Raw genomic sequence first — 21,413 nt, 5'->3', positions numbered from 1 at the left:
GTGTTGTTGAGCAGAGAATCAACCAGATTGATTCACAGTCAGTGTTGTTGAGCAGAGAATCAACCAGATTGTCCATGTTGAAGATACTCAGGTATATAATAATTGTATTTGTTTAATTCTGTTTTTTTCTATTAGAAAATGTATGTAAGAATGATGGAGGCCACTGTGTTCTTTGGGACCTTCAATGCTGCAGAAATGTTTTGGTCCACTTCCCCAATTCTGTGCCGTGACACAATCCTGTCTCGAAAAGAATATATCACATCAAATGTAGGCTACTTAAAGTTCATGAGAGAACAGGCATAATGCTCGTACACTTGTCTCATGTTTTTCTACAAAAATAGAATTGTGCTTTTGGTCATTAAGCCTCATTAAATCAAACTGTATAAAGCTGTATGTTTTTTATTTCAACACCTGCTCCTAAGCTGTACCTCAGTATATTGACTCTGTACCGTTACCCCCTGTATATAGCCTCCACATTGACTCTGTACCGTTACCCTCTGTATATAGCCTCCACATTGACTCTGTACCGTTACCCCCTGTATATAGCCTCCACATTGACTCTGTACTGGTACCCCTGTATACAGCCTCCACATTGACTCAGTACTGCTACCTCCTGTATATAGCCTCCACATTGACTCAATACTGCTACCCCCTGTATATAGCCTCCACATTGACTCAGTACTGCTACCCCCTGTATACAGCCTCCACATTGACTCAGTACTGCTAACTCCTGTATATAGCCTCCACATTGACTCTGTACTGGTACCTCCTGTATATAGCCTCCACATTAACTCTGTACTGGTACCCCCTGTATATAGCCTCCACATTGACTCTGTACTGGTACCCCCTGTATATAGCCTCCACATTAACTTTGTACTGGTACCCCATGTATATAGCCTCCACATTGACTCTGTACTGGTACCCCATGTATATAGCCTCCACATTAACTCTGTACTGGTACCCCATGTGTATAGCCTCCACATTGACTCAGTACTGCTAACTCCTGTATATAGCCTCCACATTGACTCTGTACTGGTACCTCCTGTATATAGCCTCCACATTAACTCTGTACTGGTACCCCCTGTATATAGCCTCCACATTGACTCTGTACTGGTACCCCCTGTATATAGCCTCCACATTGACTCTGTACTGGTACCCCCTGTATATAGCCTCCACATTGACTCTGTACTGGTACCCCATGTATATAGCCTCCACATTAACTTTGTACTGGTACCCCATGTATATAGCCTCCACATTGACTCTGTACTGGTACCCCATGTATATAGCCTCCACATTAACTCTGTACTGGTACCCCCTGTATATAGCCTCCACATTAACTCTGTACTGGTACCCCATGTGTATAGCCTCCACATTAACTCTGTACTGCTACCCCCTGTATATAGCCTCCACATTGACTCTGTACTGGTACCCCCTGTATATAGCCTCCACATTGACTCTGTACTGGTACCCCTGTATACAGCCTCCACATTGACTCAGTACTGCTACCTCCTGTATATAGCCTCCACATTGACTCAGTACTGCTACCCCCTGTATATAGCCTCCACATTGACTCAGTACTGCTACCCCATGTATACAGCCTCCACATTGACTCAGTACTGCTAACTCCTGTATATAGCCTCCACATTGACTCTGTACTGGTACCTCCTGTATATAGCCTCCACATTAACTCTGTACTGGTACCCCCTGTATATAGCCTCCACATTGACTCTGTACTGGTACCCCCTGTATATAGCCTCCACATTAACTTTGTACTGGTACCCCATGTATATAGCCTCCACATTGACTCTGTACTGGTACCCCATGTATATAGCCTCCACATTAACTCTGTACTGGTACCCCATGTGTATAGCCTCCACATTGACTCAGTACTGCTAACTCCTGTATATAGCCTCCACATTGACTCTGTACTGGTACCTCCTGTATATAGCCTCCACATTAACTCTGTACTGGTACCCCCTGTATATAGCCTCCACATTGACTCTGTACTGGTACCCCCTGTATATAGCCTCCACATTGACTCTGTACTGGTACCCCCTGTATATAGCCTCCACATTGACTCTGTACTGGTACCCCATGTATATAGCCTCCACATTAACTTTGTACTGGTACCCCATGTATATAGCCTCCACATTGACTCTGTACTGGTACCCCATGTATATAGCCTCCACATTAACTCTGTACTGGTACCCCCTGTATATAGCCTCCACATTAACTCTGTACTGGTACCCCATGTGTATAGCCTCCACATTAACTCTGTACTGCTACCCCCTGTATATAGCCTCCACATTGACTCTGTACTGGTACCCCCTGTATATAGCCTCCACATTAACTCTGTACCGGTACCACCTGTATATAGCCTCCACATTGACTCTTTACCGGTACCCCCTGTATATAGCCTCCACATTGACTCTGTACTGGTACCCCCTGTATATAGCCTCCACATTGACTTTGTACTGGTACCCCATGTATATAGCCTCCACATTAACTCTGTACTGGTACCACCTGTATATAGCCTCCACATTGACTCTGTACTGGTACCCCCTGTATATAGCCTCCACATTGACTCTGTACTGGTACCCCCTGTATATAGCCTCCACATTGACTCTGTACTGGTACCTCCTGTATATAGCCTCCACATTGACTCTGTACAGGTACCTCCTGTATTCTTTATTGTGTTACTTTTTTTCTTTCGTTTATTTTTTCTTAACTCTTATTTTTCTTCAATCTGCATTGTTGGTTAAGGGCTTGTAAGTACGCAATTCACAGTAAGGTTGTATTCAGCATTTCACGGTAAGGTCTACTACACCTGTTGTAATCAGCGCATGTGGGAAATAACCATTTATTTGAACTAAATATGGAGTATGTCAGTTTCAGTTTAGATGTAATTATATTTAGTATACTTTTATCACCAAATAATAATTGATTAAAACATACTACTTTGCATCCTCCTCTGGTTACATTGACTTCAATACAAAACCTAGGAGGATTCTCAAGGCTTCCATAGACTTATTATTATTATGACAACTTCCGGAGGACGTCCTCCAACCTATCAGAGCTCTTACAGCATGAACTGACATGATGTCCAACCAATGAAAGGATCAGAGAATAAATCTAGGACTGAAAGCATAAGCTACAGCTAGCTAGCACTGCAGTGCATAACATGTGGTGAGTAGTTGACTCAAAGAGAGAGAAAGACAATAGTTGAACAGTTTTGAACAAATTATTTTATTCCAAAATGAAGGAGAAGCGAGAGAGAGATATTTTGTCACTTATTTTCCACTTTCAGTTTCACTTACTTAGCTAGCAAATGCAGATATCTAGTTTAGCCTACTCAAACACTTGGGTCAAACAAAGGGATGCTATGTTAGCTAGCTGGCTATGACTATCCAACACAACACTGGAACTCTTCCAAGTCAAGGTAAGTTTTTGGTTTTACTAATTTATTGCCACTGGGACCCGCCAATGTAAGTGCTAAACTGCTTACTGACTGTACACTGTAATGTTACTGCATGATTGTAGCAGGTTTACTAACGCGTTAGTTCTATTAGCTATGTTGACTATGACATTACTTTAGCTAATATGGTGACAACGATGTAGGCTGTGTGTAGCAGTTATGGTATGGTTTGACTTGGAAAGGTTTTTTCGCCTGGTCACATACAGCTGATGTGTTGTGCATTGAAGTCCAGAAGCAAAGGGAAAAGGTGAGAGGAGGAGAGAAGGAATACAACGTGGCTGTTATGAAAGTGAACTGTGCTTATGCCTGATCAGGGGTGTATTCATTCCGCCGATTCTGTTGACAAATGTTTCTTAAACGGAACAAGACCAGGATAAACATACCTGAATTTGTCCAGTAATATCTCTATTTCAGCTAGATGCAGGCGAGAGTGTGCAAGGCGATATTGAATGTGTCACTGTCTGTCCATGTGTCACTGTCTGTCACCGCAAAATTTGCTCTCGACCTGTGTGACCTACATTCTAAACTTTCATTCATAGGCTAGGTTGCTACCTCATGGGCCGCGGCTTTTGTGGAGCGATGGGTAACGATGCTTCGTGGGTGACTGTTGTTGATGTGTGCAGAGGGTCCCTGGTTCGCGCCCGGGTATGGGCGATGGGACGGTCTAAAGTTATACTGTTCACCTTCTCTATCTTAGCTAGATGCAGGCGAGAGTGTGCAAGGCGACATTGAATGTGTCTGTCCATGTGTCACTGCAAAATGTTCTCTCGACCTGTGTGAACCTACATTCTAAACTTTCATTCATAGGCTAGGTTGCTACCTCATGATGGGTATAGGGACAAATAGAGTATCATGTAGTAGCCAAAACCTATTGCTGTTACATTGAACAGGGTGAGTGAAATATGAATGACAGTCATCCAATATGCTGTAATAGAATTAAGGCCATGCTCATGAAAAAAAACAATCGTCCTGCCTCATCTTAAACGGCACTGACCACCACTGTTTGGGTGGTGGACCATTCTTGGTAAACATTGGAAACTGTTGAGCTGAAAAACCCAGCAGCGTTGCAGTTCTTGACACAAACCAATGCGCTTGGCACCTACTACCATACCCCGTGCAAAGTAACTTAAATATTTTGTCTTCCACATTCACTCTCTAAATGGCACACATGCACAATCCATGTATCATGTCTCAAGGCTTAAAAATCCTTATTTAATCTGTTTCCCCCCTTCATCTACACAGATTGAAGTGGATTTAACTAGTGACATCAGTAAGGGATCATAGCTTTAGTCTGGATTCACCTGGTCAGTCTAAGTCATGGAAGGAGCAGGTGTTCTTAATGTTTTGTATACTCAGTGTATAGCACTACAGATAATCAAGTGCTATTTGCATGTGATGCATTTGCTCTGTTGTTTACAGGATGATTTGTATCTTATAGAGCGTGGCTTTAAGGGAATAGTATGGTCACATCTAGATAAAAACGAATGTGAAAAATAAACAGAGAAAATGTGTATTAATAACACACTACCTATTCATATAAGTATTTATGAATCATCTACATATTCATATTGAGCTTCTACGTCTGTGTACAGGAACGTATTATTTGGAAGAGAAAATATATTAGCTTATTGTTAAATTATTACGACGTTCTATCCAATACAAATAGTGTAGTAACTATTTTTTCCAAACTGCGCTACCCACTCCATTCAAGAGGTGGTGATGGGCGGATGATGATTCTTGCATGACGTATAATTTACTGGACGGGAGGCTTCTTCAGGAACAACAACGCGGATACTCTTTCAACCGCCTTGGTAGCTTGCAAGCCAACATAAAACAGAAAGATTGACGCTTTAGACCATGTTAATGTAAATGAGCTAATCTCAGTGTTTTAAACAAATTTCGGTTGACGTATCAACTGCTTAACTTTAACCTAATTTGCTTGTTCAATTTGCAAACTTGTTAAAGATTGATGCTGAGCCTAGCACTAGGCTATTCGCTAATGCTAGCTAGCTAGCTAACATCCCTGACCATGAGCACACTAAACTACTCTTCCCTTGCTAATGAAGAGGGGGTCTGCTGTATGGAGAAAGAATCTTTCAGAATGAAAAAGGAGGAAGAGGAGGCTGTTATAGTGAAAGAAGAGAAAGAAACTTTTAGAGAGGAAGAAGATGCTATCTCAATAAAGGTGAAGGAGGAAGACGTTTTGGGAGTGAAAGAGGAGACAGAAGATCCGATTAACACCAGTGAGTACTTTCTTAAAAGCAGGGGCACAAACTATGCAGTTGTTGAACTGTGGGGCGTTCTACTGAAGTTCTATACTTGAATATGTTGTTCAGTACTGTATAAATTGTTAAAGGTTCGATCTGCCATTGGTACATTTTTTGTTGGGACTTCTCAATTAGATGTATTGAATTCTCCATGTGGTCTATATTAATAAAGTTCATCCTCATCTAATATAACAGGCTTTTAAAATTCAATATTGGTGCATATTTTCTACTTAAAATATCAAAGGGACGCAAAAGTCACCCATTTTGTGGAACGACCCTTTTACATTTGCATCACAAACAACATTTTAGGAACTCGTGATGAAAGTGGCCATTTTAGACATATGCATGCCTCTTGTAAGACTCTAAGATTGCAATAGATGGTCATAAGTTTACGATCTGTTTGATGTCCTCGTTAACACAGGAGAGAGACATGACTATTGTGGATCCTCTGGGGAGCCTCAACAACATCCTGATGCTGACGAATCAGAGAAGAGTCTCTCCAGAACAGAACACCAGATGGTACAGCTCGGTCTGGTCTAGCATACAGCTTGCTCTATCTGGGTCTGGGCTGGGTTTCTGTAAAGACACTTTATGACAACAGTGACATCAGCATCCATAACGATATGTGTCTGTGTCCCCTCTTTGTGGTTACCAGGACAACGCTAGCCCTTCCTCCCTCCCGGAGTCCCTGTGTCGTGCCTCTCCCGGTAGCACCTTACTGCTGGGTATGAAGAGGTTGTCTGTGCTGCTGGTGGACTGCAGGAAAACAACGGGGCTGAGTGGAACTGTGAGAGGACGAGAAGAGAAGAAAGGATCAGATTTGACACATCAAAGTAAGTGCTGTAGTTTAGTTTGAACAAATAAATAGATCTGTTCACTGGTATCTGTTACCAGGACAACCAGCAGAGTTCTGTTGGTTGACAGGAAGATAGACTGGTATCTGTTACCAGGACAACCAGCAGAGTTCTGTTAGTTGACAGGAAGATAGACTGGTATCTGTTACCAGGACAACTAGCAGAGTTCTGTTAGTTGACAGGAAGATAGACTGGTATCTGTTACCAGGACAACCAGCAGAGTTCTGTTAGTTGACAGGAAGATAGACTGGTATCTGTTACCAGGACAACCAGCAGAGTTCTGTTAGTTGACAGGAAGATAGACTGGTATCTGTTACCAGGACAACCAGCAGAGTTCTGTTAGTTGACAGGAAGATAGACTGGTATCTGTTACCAGGACAACCAGCATAGTTCTGTTAGTTGACAGGAAGATAGACTGGTATCTGTTACCAGGACAACCAGCAGAGTTCTGTTAGTTGACAGGAATATGGACTGGTGGATATGGATATTATGAATATCATAACACTGAAAAAGGATTCTGACAATGAAAAGAGAGAAACCAATAGACCATATAAAACCTTGATGAAAGTTAGCTTTGGAGAGAAAGTTTCAATGATCCGTTGTAAGGTGCAAATTTTACAAAAACTTTTCCTTAAAACATTATGGATGTTACATTGCCTGTCCCAGTCAACCCCCCTATCTTTACAAGACTGTAGAACAGGCAAACTAAACTCCAGACACTGTTAATTAATTAACTAATACTGGAGGAAAGCTGTGATCAGGCTGCCCACTCAAGAGAAAGCTTCGAACTGTAACCAGTGCCTGCAACCTTGTTCAGGTTATCAATCAACCTACCAGGGTAGTTACAAACAGTAAAGAAATTAAATCATCAACATATTTTGATCATATCTTTACTAATGCTGCAGAAATTTGTTTGAAAGCAGTATCCAAATTCATCGGATGTAGTGATCACAATATAGTAGCCATATCTAGGAAAACCACAGTTCCAAAAGGCTGGGCCTACTGTTCTATATAAGAGGTCATACAATTGTTTGTAGTGATTCCTATGTTGTTGATGTTGTTAGGTTCTTTTTTTTCACAGTAAATAACTCACGGACACTAGAGAAGCTTTAACCAAGTTGAATTATTCCCTAGAGAAGCTTTAACTTCTTCTGGCTGCAGGGGCAGTATTGAGTAGCTCTGATAAAAGGTGCCCATTTCAAACGGCCTCGTACTCAATTCTTGCTCGTACAATATGCATATTATTATTACTATTTAATAGAAAACACTCTCTAGTTTCTAAAACCGTTTGAATTATATCTGTGAGTAAAACAGAACTCATTTGGCAGCAAACTTCCTGACCAGGAAGTGGAAAGTCTGAAAACTATGCTCTGTTCTAGGGCCTGCCTATAAATGGGAATGATACGTATTAGTATACATGCACGTCATACACCTTCCACTAGATGTCAAGAGGCAGTGAGAGAAGAAATGGAGTGTTTATCTTGGTCTGAGGTGGAATAAATCCTCTTGGAATGACGTGTCACCCATTTCCTGTTTTCTGGAAAGTGCGAGGATGGACCTGGAATTGCCTTCTGAAAAGCTGTCGTTATAGGCGACTACTATCTCCGGCTATGATTTTATTTGATACATGTGACAATATCATCGTAAAGTATGTTTTTTCAATATAGTTTTATTGGATTATTGAAATTTATTCGGGACGTTAGGCGTGTTGCGTTGTGTGCCTTTGTTCAGGAAGGAGAGCTTCGCGCCACTTGGCGAGTGTGCTTGCTAATTCAAGAGGGAAAAAGGACGTTCTAAATCCAAACAACGATTGTTCTTGACAAAGGACCTCTTGTACAACATTCTGATGGAAGCTCATCAAAAGTAGGACCCATTTTATGATGCTATTTCATATATCTGTCGAACTGTGTACTATTAGTTTTGCGCCCAGGTTTTGGGCACTCTCTCGCCATAACGTAAGCCTTATGTCGTAATGAAGTTATTTTTAGAATTCTAACACTGCGATTGCATTAAGAACTAGTGTATCTATCATTTCCTATACAACATGTATTTTTTAGTCATGTTTATAAATAGTTATTTGGTCCGAATATGTGAGAGTCAGAAAAATATCCGGACCTTCTGGGAAAAAGATGCTACGTTAGCACAATGTATAACCACTGATTTCAGCTCTAAATATGCACATTTTCGAACAAAACATAAGTGTATGTATAACCTGATGTGATAGGACTGTCATCTGATGAAGCTTATCAAGGTTAGTCAAAAAGTATATATCTTTTGCTGGTTTGTTACGATCGCTAACTTTTGCAGCTGGGAAATGGCTTGTGTTTCTGGCTATTGTGGTAAGCTAATATAATGCTATATTGTGTTTTCGCTGTAAAACACTTAATAAATCGGAAATATTGGCTGGAATCACAAGATGCCTGTCTTTCATTTGCTGTACACCATATATTTTTCAGAAATGTTTTATGATGAGTATTTAGGTATTTGACGTTGGTGTCTGTAATTACTCTGGCTGCTTCGGTGCTATTTCTGACGGTAGCTGTGATGGTAGCTGCAATGTAAAACTGATTTATAGCTCAAATATGCAAATTTTTCGAACAAAACATAGATTTATTGTATAACATGTTATAAGACTGTCATCTGATGAAGTTGTTTCTTGGTTAGTTTGGTTGGTTCTTGGTTAGTTAGGTTGGCTTTGTGCATGCTACCTGTGCTGTGAAAAATGTCTGTCCTTTTTTGTATTTGGTGGTGAGCTAACATAAATATACGTGATGTTTTCGCTGTAAAACATTTTAAAAATCGGACATGTTGGCTGGATTCACAAGATGTGTATCTTTCATTAGCTGTATTGGACTTGTTAATGTGTGAAAGTTAAATATTTAAAAAAATATATCTTTTGAATTTCGCGCCCTGCACTTGAAGTGGCTGTTGTCATATTGTGCCCGACTTCGGGCTTGCAGCCAGAAGAAGTTAACCAAGTTTAATTATTCCCAAAGGTTCTGTACAGCTGTAATTCAGACAACCCAACATTTGTTCCATCCAGATATATATCTCACTTAAGACACTCCTCCTTCTCTCCAATCCTTACGTCTTATGGTTCCACAGGAAGAGAGTAAAGAGGGTAACAGGATACCACACCTTTATCTCCCTGATGAGAATCTGTCCTGACCTCAACCCCTCCTTCATCTAATCCACAGATGTCCATCTGTCTCCCCTGTTTCACACTTTGCTCTCCTCTCGTCACCCAACACATTCCGAAGCCATCTGTCTTTCTTCAGAGAACCATTAACTTCTGACATAACACCCAGTCTCTTTCACTTCCTATCACTTCTTTAATGTCTCCATGTTCAAAGTTTAGCCGATTCCAACAATGGAAACAATATATGTTGGTTCGTGGTGTGTAATGACGAGCAACCAGACGCTGCCCTTGACACGTTTATGAAATTGCTTATCCCAGTTACTAATAAGCATTAAGAAAAATGACTGTAAAAACCGTTAAATCCACGTGGATTGATGAGGAATTTAAAAATGGTATGATGAAGAGGGAGGCAAAAGAGATGGCAAATAGGTCTAGCTGTATAACTGATTGGGAAATCATTTGACTAAATAAAAAGAAGAAGAAACTACACTATGAAACAGATAAATGACATGAAGAATGATAGTAAAAATCTTTGGAGCATCTTCAATTACATTTTGGGGGGAAAAAATCAACAATGACATGTCACTGGTGTCTGACAACGTGGATGGAAAATGATTGAGGATAATAGCGGCCTATATTGCCACTTCTATTTGCGTTATCTTCAATTTAAGCCTACTAGAAAGTGTGTTCCCTCAGGCTTGGAGGGAAGCTAAAGTCATTCCACTACCCAAGAATAGTAAAGCTCCCTTTACTGGCTTAAATAGCCGACCAATCAACCTGTTACCAACGCTTACATTTTAAAAGAAAAATGGTGTTTGGCCAGATACAATGCTATTTTACTGTAAACAAATATAGACTTTCAGCTTATAGGGAAGTTCATTCAACAAGCACAGCACTTAAAAATGACTGATTGGCTGAGGGAAATTGATGATAAAAATATTGTTTGGGCTGTTTTGTTAGACTTCAGTGCGGCTTTTGACAGTATCGATCATAGTCTGCTGCTGAAAAAAACGTATGGCTTTACACCTTTACACCTGCCGCCCCAGAGCTACCTGTCTAACAGAACACAGTGTTCTTTAATGGAAGCCTGTACAACAAAATCAAGGTAGAATCAGGAATTCCCCAGGGCAGCTGTTTGGCACCTACTTTTTTCAATCTTTACCAACAACATGCCAATGACATTTGAGTAAAGCCAGTGTGTCTATGTATGCGGATGACTCAACACTACACGTCAGCTACCACAGCAACTGAAATGACTGCAACACTTAACATAGAGCTGCAGTTAGTTTCAGAATGGGTGGCAAGGAATAAGTTAGTCCTAAATATTTCTGATTATCTTTAGTTACATGGCCTACTATGCTAATTCTGTAGCGGTATTGTTAGAGGGGGGTAGAGATAAAGATTTTGTTGGGGAGCCAGGCAGGTATTAACCCTAGTTATTCAAGTTAGTTATTACCTATTATAACATTATTATTATAAATATGATTAAAACCGAAAGGATGAGAGTAGAATAGATAGAGTTGCGCTTCCAGACACATTCTAAACATGATGGAGTCTTAAAGGAGGACTGTAGCATCATGAGGTAGTCACCTGAAATGCATTTCAATTAACATGTGTGCCTTTTTAGAAGTTAAGTTGTGGAATTTCTTTCCTTAACCTGTTTGGGATAGGGGGCAGTATTTTCACGTCCGGATGAAAAGTGTGCCCAAAGTAAACTGCCTGCTACTCAGGCCCAGAAGCTAGGATATGCATATAATTGGTAGATTTGGATAGAAAACACTCTAAAGTTTCTAAAACTGTTAAAATACTGTCTGTGAGTATAACAGAACTTATTTGGCAGGTGAAACCCCGAGGACAAACCATCCAGGAGGAATTTTTTGTTGTTGAGGTGACTCTGTTTTCAAATGGTTTTGTGTGGCACTTTTCTGTGGAACTTGGTTGCAGTTCCTATTGCTTCCACTAGATGTCAACAGTCTTTAGAAATTGGTTGATGTTTTTCTTTAGAGAAATGAAGAAGTACGGCTATTCAGAATGAGGGTCCAGCCTAGTGCTCTCTAATGTTTTGATGTGCGCTCCAGGTCACGCGCTTCACGTTTTTTTTATCCGGTATTGAACACAGTTTATCCCATCTTAAATTTTCTTCATTATTTACATTTTAAAATACCTAAAGTTGGATTAGGAAAGTTGTTTGAAATGTTTGGACAGCGTTTACAGGTAACTTAACTTATTAGATATTTGTAGTCATGCTGGGTGAGTTGGAACCTGTGTTTTTTTTAATCAAACGCGCCAAATAAATGGACATTTTGGAGATATAACGATGGAATTAATTGAACAAAAGGACCATTTGTGATGTTTATGGGACATATTGGAGTCCCAACAGAAGAATGACAAACTTAAGGCACAAATTATATAGTTATTTCTGAGTTTTGAATCGCACCTGGCGGGTTGAAATATGATTGTCATGTGTTTGTTTGATGGGGTGCTGTCCTCAGATAATCACATGGTTTGCTTTTGCCGTAAAGCCTTGTTGAAATCTGACACGGTGGCTAGATTTTAACCTGTTTGGGCTGCAGGGGCAGTATTGAGTAGCCAGATAAAATGTGCCCATTTCAAACGGCCTCGTACTCAATTCTTGCTCATACAATATGCATATTATTATTACTATTGGATAGAAAACACTCTCTAGTTTCTAAAACCGTTTGAATTATATCTGTGAGTCAAACAGAACTCATTTGGCACAAACTTCCTGACCAGGAAGTGGAAAGTCTGAAATTGAGGCTCTGTTTTTCTTCCTGCCTATACATGGGCATGAAACGTAAGAGTCTACGTCAGGGGTGTCAAACATACGGCCCGCGGGCCGGAACCGGCCCCCAAGGAGGTTCGATCAGGCCCGCAGGATAATTTGAAAGTGGAAAAAATGCATAAAAGACATGGAATTAATATTTTTAATTCGCTGCAATTCATGGATTATCCGCTAAGGGGCGCACTCTTTCCATCAGAGTAGAAGACAAGCTGCATCACTGAGACAGACTGAAAACAGACTCTACGTGCACTCTACGTGCACTTCATAGACCTTCCCCTGGATGTTAAGAGGCTGTGAGAGAAGAAATGTCGTGTTTATCTTGGTCTGACGTGGAATACAGGCTCTTTGTATGACGTGTCCCTCATTTCCGGTACTCTGAGGAGCGCGAGGTGGACAGTGGGATTGCCTTCTGTTTAGCTGCCGTTATGGACGACTACTATCTCCGGCTTTGATTTTATCTGATACATGTGACCATATCATCGTAAAGTATGTTTTATCAGATTATTGAAATTTTTTCGGGAGTTTTGCCGTGTTCCGTTCTCTGACTTTGTTGACGATGGAGCGATTCGTGCCACCCGGCTAGCGCGCGTGCTAAATGAAGAGGGAAAGTGTCCGTTCTAATTCCAAACAACGACTGTTCTGGACAAAGGACACCTTGTCCAACATTCTGATGAAAGATCAGCAAAAGTAAGAAACATTTTATGATGCTATTTCATATATCTGTCGAACATGTTGTACTAGTCGCCGGCGCACACGGTGTAACCATTGATTTCAGCTCTAAATATGCACATTTTTGAACAAAACATAAGTGTATGTATAACCTGATGTTGTAGGACTGTCATCTGAGGAAGAAAATCAAGGTTAGTCAAAAATTATATATCTTTTGCTTGTTTGTTACGATCGCTTACTTTTGCTACTGGGAAATTGTTTGTGTTTTTGGCTATTGTGGTGAGCTAATATAACGCTATATTGTGTTTTCGCTGTAAAACACTTGATAAATCGGAAATATTGTCTGGAATCACAGGATGCCTGTCTTTCAATTGCTGTACACTATGTATTTTTCAGAAATGTTTTATGATGAGTAATTAGGTATTTGACGTTGGTGTCTGTAATTATTCTGTCTGCTTTCGGTGCAACTTCTGATTGTAGCTGCAATGTAAACTATGATTTATACCTGAAATATGCACATTTTTCGAACAAAACATAGATTTATTGAATAACATGTTATAAGACTGTCATCTAATGAAGTTGTTTGTTGGTTAGTTTGGTTGGTTCTTGGTTAGTTAGATTGGCTTTGTGCATGCTACCTGTACTGTGAAAAATGTCTGTCCTCTTTTGTATTTGGTGGTGACCAGACTCAGAGGAACCAGAGCCAGGGACGTCCGAACCAGCAAGACGACACCAGTGCTCCGACTTTAGAAAGGGTTGTAACCGGTTATGGGACCTGAAACAACACGAGAAAATACACACAAGGGAGAAGCCTTACCACTGCTCCCAGTGTGGAATTGGTTTTAATCAGAAATCACACCTAAAAGGTCATGAGATAATACACACAGGGAAGAAGCCTTACCACTGCTCCCAGTGTGGAAAGAGTTTCAAAGAGCCTTGTCATCTGAAACAACATGAGAGAATACACACAGGGGAGAAGCCTTACCACTGCTCCCAGTGTGGAAAGAGTTTCAAACAGCCTTGTCATCTGAAAAGTCATGAGAGAATACACACAGGGGAGAAGCCTTACCACTGCTCCCAGTGTGGAAAGAGTTTCAAACAGCCTTGTCATCTGAAACAACATGAGAGAATACACACAGGGGAGAAGCCTTACCACTGCTCCCAGTGTGCACATTGTTTCAGACAGAAAGGAACCCTGACCCAACACGAGAGAATACACACAGGGGAGAAGCCTTACCACTGCTCCCAGTGTGGAAAGAGTTTCAATCAGCCAGGGTCTCTGAAACGGCACGAGATAATACACACAGGGGAGATGCCTTACCACTGCTCTCAGTGTGGAAAGTGTTTCGGCAGTTCAGGGGAGCTGAAACAACATGAAAGAATACACACAGGGGAGAAGCCTTACCACTGCTCTCAGTGTGGAAAGTGTTTCGGCAGTTCAGGGGAGCTGAAACAACATGAAAGAATACACACAGGGGAGAAGCCTTACCACTGCTCCATGTGTGGAAAGAGTTTTAATCAGAAAAGCATCCTGAACCAACACGAGAAAATACACAGAGGGGAGAAGCCTTACCACTCCTCCCAGGGTGCAAAGTTTTTGCCCATTTAGGAAGCCTGAAAGAACGCATGAGACTACACACAGAGGAGAAGGCTTAGAAATTGCTCAGACTGGGAAAACATATTACTCATCACAGTCACTTAAACGTCATGAGAGAATCCACACATAAGAGAAGAATTACTTGTATATTGATATTTCACATCTCATTGACTTAAAATTCATCAGAGAACATACACATGTGCTCCCATTGTCTTATATTGTTGACTGATCATGTGTTTACTTGTTTTTACCATATGAAATTAAACGGTACAAGGTATACTCAAACATATATTTGTTTGTTTTTATTAGAAAACATGAATTTAATATGGAGTATGTCAGTTTGAATATAGAGTAGATCAGATTCCATGTGTTTAAATGGTCCTTTTTAAAACTCTGTGTGTGTTTATCTGGGTGTGTCATTCCTCCAGCACTACAGATAATAGAGTGATATTTGGATGTGATGCATTTGTTCCATTGTTGACATTTGCATTGTTGGTCCACTGATGATTTAATGACATGAAAATATTCAGACTGTAATGGAAAATGTTAATTGTATGTGTGTCCACATAACTGATTATGTGACTAACCTTGTGAAACTGTCCTATTATAAGCTCCTGTTCTTAGGAGTATCATTCTGTGTTGTAAACCAATTTGCACCTGGGTCCTTGTATGAATAAAGTCCCGCCCAGGAACAGGAAACTATAAAGATATGTGCTCATCACCCAATGCTTCAGGAGTTCAGACTGTCTACACTGCGCTGTGTAACTGTTATTCTCTCTGAGCTCAGAAATAAAGAATCTTGGTTTGACTTGGACTCCAGCAGATCCTTATTTTATCATATCCACCACAACTCTCCCACGGATTGCTGTTTATTATTGTCTCAATGAAGAGTTCCTCGTTCCACTTTCCTGGGGTCATTTACAAGCCTCCCACTGGGTGAATAAACGTTGTTTCCACGTCATTTCAACAAAACAAATCCACGTGATGATGATGATAGGTGTAGAAAACTGATTGGATTTGTAAAAAGCCATCAACATCAGTTATTTTAGTTGTTTTTCATTCAACTGGCAACCTAAATCCAATGACAGGTGACATTTTGTGTTGATTTCATGTTGAATTCACTTTAGTTGACGACTCAAAGAAATGTAAATAGAAACTAGATGTTGAACTGCCGTCTGTGCCCAGTGGGCTGGTTTGAATAAGTGGCAGGTGTTGGATCAATATCCACCTTAGTAGCTAAGTTTCAATGTAATTTGAGACAGATTTTCATGTGAATAATCAGAAATCTGCATAATATAATATACGCCTTTTCCCACTAGAAATGTTTCTATCAAACAGACTCATTGCAGATAAAAGGCTTTGCGTGACAAAACTTAAATATAAATATTTGAGCATAAAGGAGTTTCCACCGCCATTTCTCGCTTAAACATTTTTACTGACACAAAAAGACCCCACCATGTCAAACGAACTAACATATCGTCTGTCGGCTTTTATAAAATTGTAAAGGCATAACCTGTTTCCATCAGCCTGGTCATTACTTTTGAAATGGTTGGATCAATATCCCCCTTCATGATATGGATGAAGCCTGATTTGGAATGTCTGAGTAGTTCTATCTGATGTCATAATACACCCCTCTGATAATCAAGTGATATTTGGAATGTCTGAGTAGTTCTATCTGATGTCATAATACACCCCTCTGATAATCAAGTGATATTTGGAATGTCTGAGTAGTTCTGTATGATGTCATAATACACCCCTCTGATAATCATATGATATTTGGAATGTCTGAGTAGTTCTATATGATGTCATAATACACCCCTCTGATAGTGATACATTTGCTCCATTGTTTCCATGTCAGTTGGTTTCCCACTCTAATGATTTATATCTAACAGAGGGGCTTTAAAGGAATAGTATGGTGACATCGTAGTGGGGCTTGAAATAAATAGGATTATTAATCATAAACTCCTACAGATACAATACACTGCAGCTTTGACTGCAAGAAGAGAATGGGCTGATGGGTGGTGGTGCTACTCTATAGGTAAGGCTGTTCAATATGAATGTTCAATACACACAATAGGTTGACTGGGGAGGTGATGTACCACAGTCAAAGTCCTGCAAAAAGAGCTAAGGGGCTAATATTTGTGTAAACTATATAAACTGTTTACAATTTGGCTCATGCATCCTCCCTTCTCTCCCCTGTAATGATTCCCCAGGTTGTTGCTGTAAATGACAATGTGTTCTCAGTTGACTTACCTTGTTAAATAAATAAATAATAACCATGTTTCCAGACAAAGTTTAGTCATTAGGATATATACAAATATGATGATGTCAAAGTGAATTCATGACATGTGAATGAACAAGCCTTTTCATACTTTATAACATGGCTATATACAATGCCTTCAGAAAGTATTCAGACCCCTTGACTTTTTCACATTTTGTTACGTTACAGCCTTATTCTAAAATGTATTAAATCATTTTTTCCCCTCATCAATCTACACACAATATCCCATTATGACATCACAATATCCCATAATGACATCACAATATCCCATAATGACATCACAATATCCCATAATGACAAAACAAAAACAGGTCTTTAGAAATTGTTGCTAATTATTTTTATTTTTTTTACAACTGAAAAATATAATTTTCTTAAGTATTCAGACCCTTTACTCAGTACTTTGTTGAAGCACCTTTGGCAGCGATTACAGCATTGAGTCTTCTTGGGTATGACGCTACAAGCTTGGCACACCTGTATTTGGGGAGTTTCTCCCATTCTTCTCTGCAGACTCTCTCAAGCTCTGTCAGGTTGGTTGGGGAGCGTCGCTGCACAGCTATTTTCAGGTCTCTCCAGAGATGTTAGACCGGGTTCAAGTCCGGGTTCTGGCTCGGCCACTCAAGGACATTCAGAGACCAGAGACTTGACCCGAAGCCACTACTGCATTGTCTTGGCTGTGTGCTTTGGGTTGTTGTCCTGTTGGAAGGTGAACCTTCGCCCCCAGTCTGAGGTCCTGAGTGCTCTGGAGCAGGTTTTCATCAAGGATCTCTCTGTACTTTGCTCGGTTCATCTTTCCCTTGATCCTGACTAATCTCCTAGTCCCTGCTGCTGAAAAACATCCCCACAGCATGATGCTGCCACCACCATGCTTCACCCTAGGGATGGTGCCAGGTTTCCTCCAGACGTGACGCTTGGCATTCAGGCCAAAGCGTCAGGCCAAAACCAGAGAATCTGGTTTCTCATGGTCTGAAAGTCCTTTTGGTGCCTTTTGGCAAACTCCAAGTGGGCTGTCATGTGCATTTTACTGAGGGGGGGCTTCCGTCAGGCCACTCTACCATAAAGGCTTGATTGGTGGAGAGGTGGAGAGATGGTTGTCCTTCTGGAAGGTTCTCCCATCTCCACAGAAGAACTCTAGAGCTCTGTCAGAGTGACCATCGGGTTCTTGGTCACCTCCCTGACCAAGGCCCTTCTCCCCCTATTGCTCAGTTTGGCTGTGCCGCCAGCTCTAGGAAGGGTCTTGGTGGTTCCAAACTTCTTCCATTTTAGAATGATGGAGGCCACTGTGTTCTTGGGGACCTTCAATGCTGCAGAAATGTGTTGGGACCCTTCCCAAGATCTGTGCCTCGACCTAATCCTGTCTCGGAGCTCTACAGACAATTCCTTCTACCTCATGGCTTGTTTTTTACTCTGACAGTCTCATAATAAAGGGTCTGAATACTTACTGTTATGTAAAGAAGGTATATTTTTTATCTTTAATAAATATTTCGAAAAACCTGTTTTTGCTTTGTAATTAGATGTTTTATATTTAACTAGGCAAGTCAGTTAAGAACAATTTCTTATTTACAATGACGACCTACCGCTGAACAGTGCCTTGTTCAGGGTCAGAACAACAGAGTTTTACCTTGTCAGCTCAGGGATTCGATCCATCAACCTTATGGTTACTAGCCCAATGCTCTAACCAATAGGCTACCTGCCACCCCAAATGATGGGCTATTGTGTGTAGATTGCTGAATATATATATATATTTTTAAAATCCATTTTCAAATAAGGCTGTAACGTAACAAAATGTGGAAAAAGTCATGGTGTCTGAATACTTTCCGAAGGCACTGTACAAACATCACATTGAATATTCACCTCACTTTTGAAAAGCTCCATGAGGAAGAAAGGATTCCCAGATGATCTTTTAGATGTTCTGTCTTCAGGATGTTCTGGGTTGATGGCTGCTGGAGAGGGGAGGGGCAGTTGAGTGAGCTGGGGCCTTTTATGGCCCTGCCTCTGGGAGCCTCTCAGCTTGTGACATGTTGAGAGAGAGTGAGAGAGGGCCTACCCTTCCTCTGGGAGCCTCTCAGCTTGTGACATGATGAGAGAGAGTGAGAGAGGGCCTACCTGTAAGATATGTGTTATAAACATACTTCTATTTGAAGAGCTTTTTGACCATTCAGGGACCTAATCTCAAACACTCATGAAAACATGAAAAAAATATTCCACATGAAAAACTGAATTTGGTAATAAAAATGATTTTTGACAAGTTATATGCATGAAAATAAAGATGTTAAAAAAAATTGACATTTTGGAGAGTTTTTTGCAGACTATATGAGAGGCCTAAGCCTTGTTGTGGATACATGTCTATAAAGATAGACTGGTATTAGATATCTGATCCATTTTTGGGGCACATGTTGACAAGATGTTGGGGAATCACTGGAGGGGAATGTTGACCAACTGAGCATCTCAGTGTACAGCTCAATAAACACAATAGTAGTTTTGTTACATTTCAGTCTTCTGTGATGAAGTGTCATATTGGGATGTAAACTCAAATATGAATACATTTAAATTGTATCTGACATGGTACTGGTGTCTTCTTTTTTAAGCCCATAACCATGTGTGTGATGTGTAAACAACAAAGGGCACCCCCCCATAAAAAGATCCTGCAACAGAAAGCTGCACAATATGTTGAGTAAAGTATTTTGTTAACCAAGACTATATCAAACCCTACTCCATGTGTTGCCACTATCATGTATCCTACCATGACTATATCCAACCCAACTCCATGTGTTGCCACTATCATGTATCCTACCATGACTATATCCAACTCCATGTGTTGCCTCTATCATGTATCCTACCATGACTATATCAAACCCTACTCCATGTGTTAACACTATCATGTATCCTACCATGACTATATCAAACCCAACTCCATGTGTTACCACTATCATGTATCCTACCATGACTATATCCAACCCAACTCCATGTGTTGCCACTATCATGTATCCTACCATGACTATATCCAACTCCATGTGTTGCCTCTATCATGTATCCTACCATGACTATATCCAACCCAACTCCATGTGTTAACACTATCATGTATCCTACCATTACTATATCCAACCCAACTCCATGTGTTGCCACTATCATGTATCCTGCCATTACTATATCCAACCCAACTCCATGTGTTGCCACTATCATGTATCCTACCATGACTATATCAAACCCTAATCCATGTGTTTCCACTATCATGTATCCTACCATGACTATATCAAACCCAACTCCACATGTTACCACTATCATGTATCCTACCATGACTATATCAAACCCAACTCCATGTGTTGCCACTATCATGTATCCTACCATGACTATATCCAACCCAACTCCATGTGTTGCCACTATCATGTATCCTACCATGACTATATCCAACCCAACTCCATGTGTTGCCACTATCATGTATCCTACCATTACTATATCCAACCCTACTCCATGTGTTGCCACTATCATGTATCCTACCATGACTATATCCAACCCAACTCCATGTGTTGCCACTATCATGTATCCTACCATGACTATATCAAACCCTAATCCATGTGTTTCCACTATCATATATCCTACCATGACTATATCAAACCCAACTCCATGTGTTGTCACTATCATGTATCCTACCATGACTATATCCAACCCAACTCCATGTGTTGCCACTATCATGTATCCTACCATGACTATATCCAACCCTACTCCATGTGTTGTCACTATCATGTATGCTACTTGGCTGAAGCTTTGATCCAATGGATGAAGTATTAAGGAGCAGGGAGGTTAAAGGTCACTTCAGGATACAGCTGTTACTCTACAACAGTAAAAATGAAACACTGCTTTACACTCTCCTAGATAATGTGTTACTGGTGTAGAGAGGAGTAGGATCGGTTAACACTGCTCTACACTCTCCTAGATAATGTGTTACTGGTGTAGAGAGGAGTAGGATTGGTTAACACTGCTTTACACTCTCCTAGATAATGTGTTACTGTTGGGGGTAGTGGAGGACCAGGATTGGTTAACACTGCTCTACACTCTCCTAGATAATGTGTTACTGGTGTAGAGAGGAGTAGGATTGGTTAACACTGCTCTACACTCTCCTAGATAATGTATTACTGGTGTAGAGAGGAGTAGGATTGGTTAACACTGCTCTACACTCTCCTAGATAATGTGTTACTGGTGTAGAGAGGAGTAGGATTGGTTAACACTGCTCTACACTCTCCTAGATAATGTGTTACTGGTGTAGAGAGGAGCAGGATTGGTTAACACTGCTCTACACTCTCCTAGATAATGTGTTACTGGTGTAGAGAGGA

General features: G+C 40.6%; 2 protein-coding genes across 4 annotated transcripts in view; both read left to right on the top strand.

The window, feature by feature from the left end:
• LOC139546596 (zinc finger protein 420-like) overlaps window positions 1-21,413 on the top strand; it is a 174,634-nt gene that overhangs the window by 113,348 nt on the left and 39,873 nt on the right. The window lies entirely within an intron of this gene.
• Window positions 13,890-15,612, top strand: LOC139552072 (zinc finger protein 135-like; the record flags this gene model as incomplete). Its single annotated transcript, XM_071363473.1, has 1 exon — window positions 13,890-15,612. A coding segment is annotated over one exon (927 nt), but the record flags the coding sequence as incomplete, so codon positions are not given.

This window comes from Salvelinus alpinus, chromosome 2 (genome assembly GCF_045679555.1).
Source record: "Salvelinus alpinus chromosome 2, SLU_Salpinus.1, whole genome shotgun sequence".
In the NCBI taxonomy this organism is placed as follows: Eukaryota; Metazoa; Chordata; class Actinopteri; order Salmoniformes; family Salmonidae; genus Salvelinus; species Salvelinus alpinus.
Note: the sequence above shows the minus strand (reverse complement) of the source record. Positions and strands in the feature narration are given on the sequence as shown.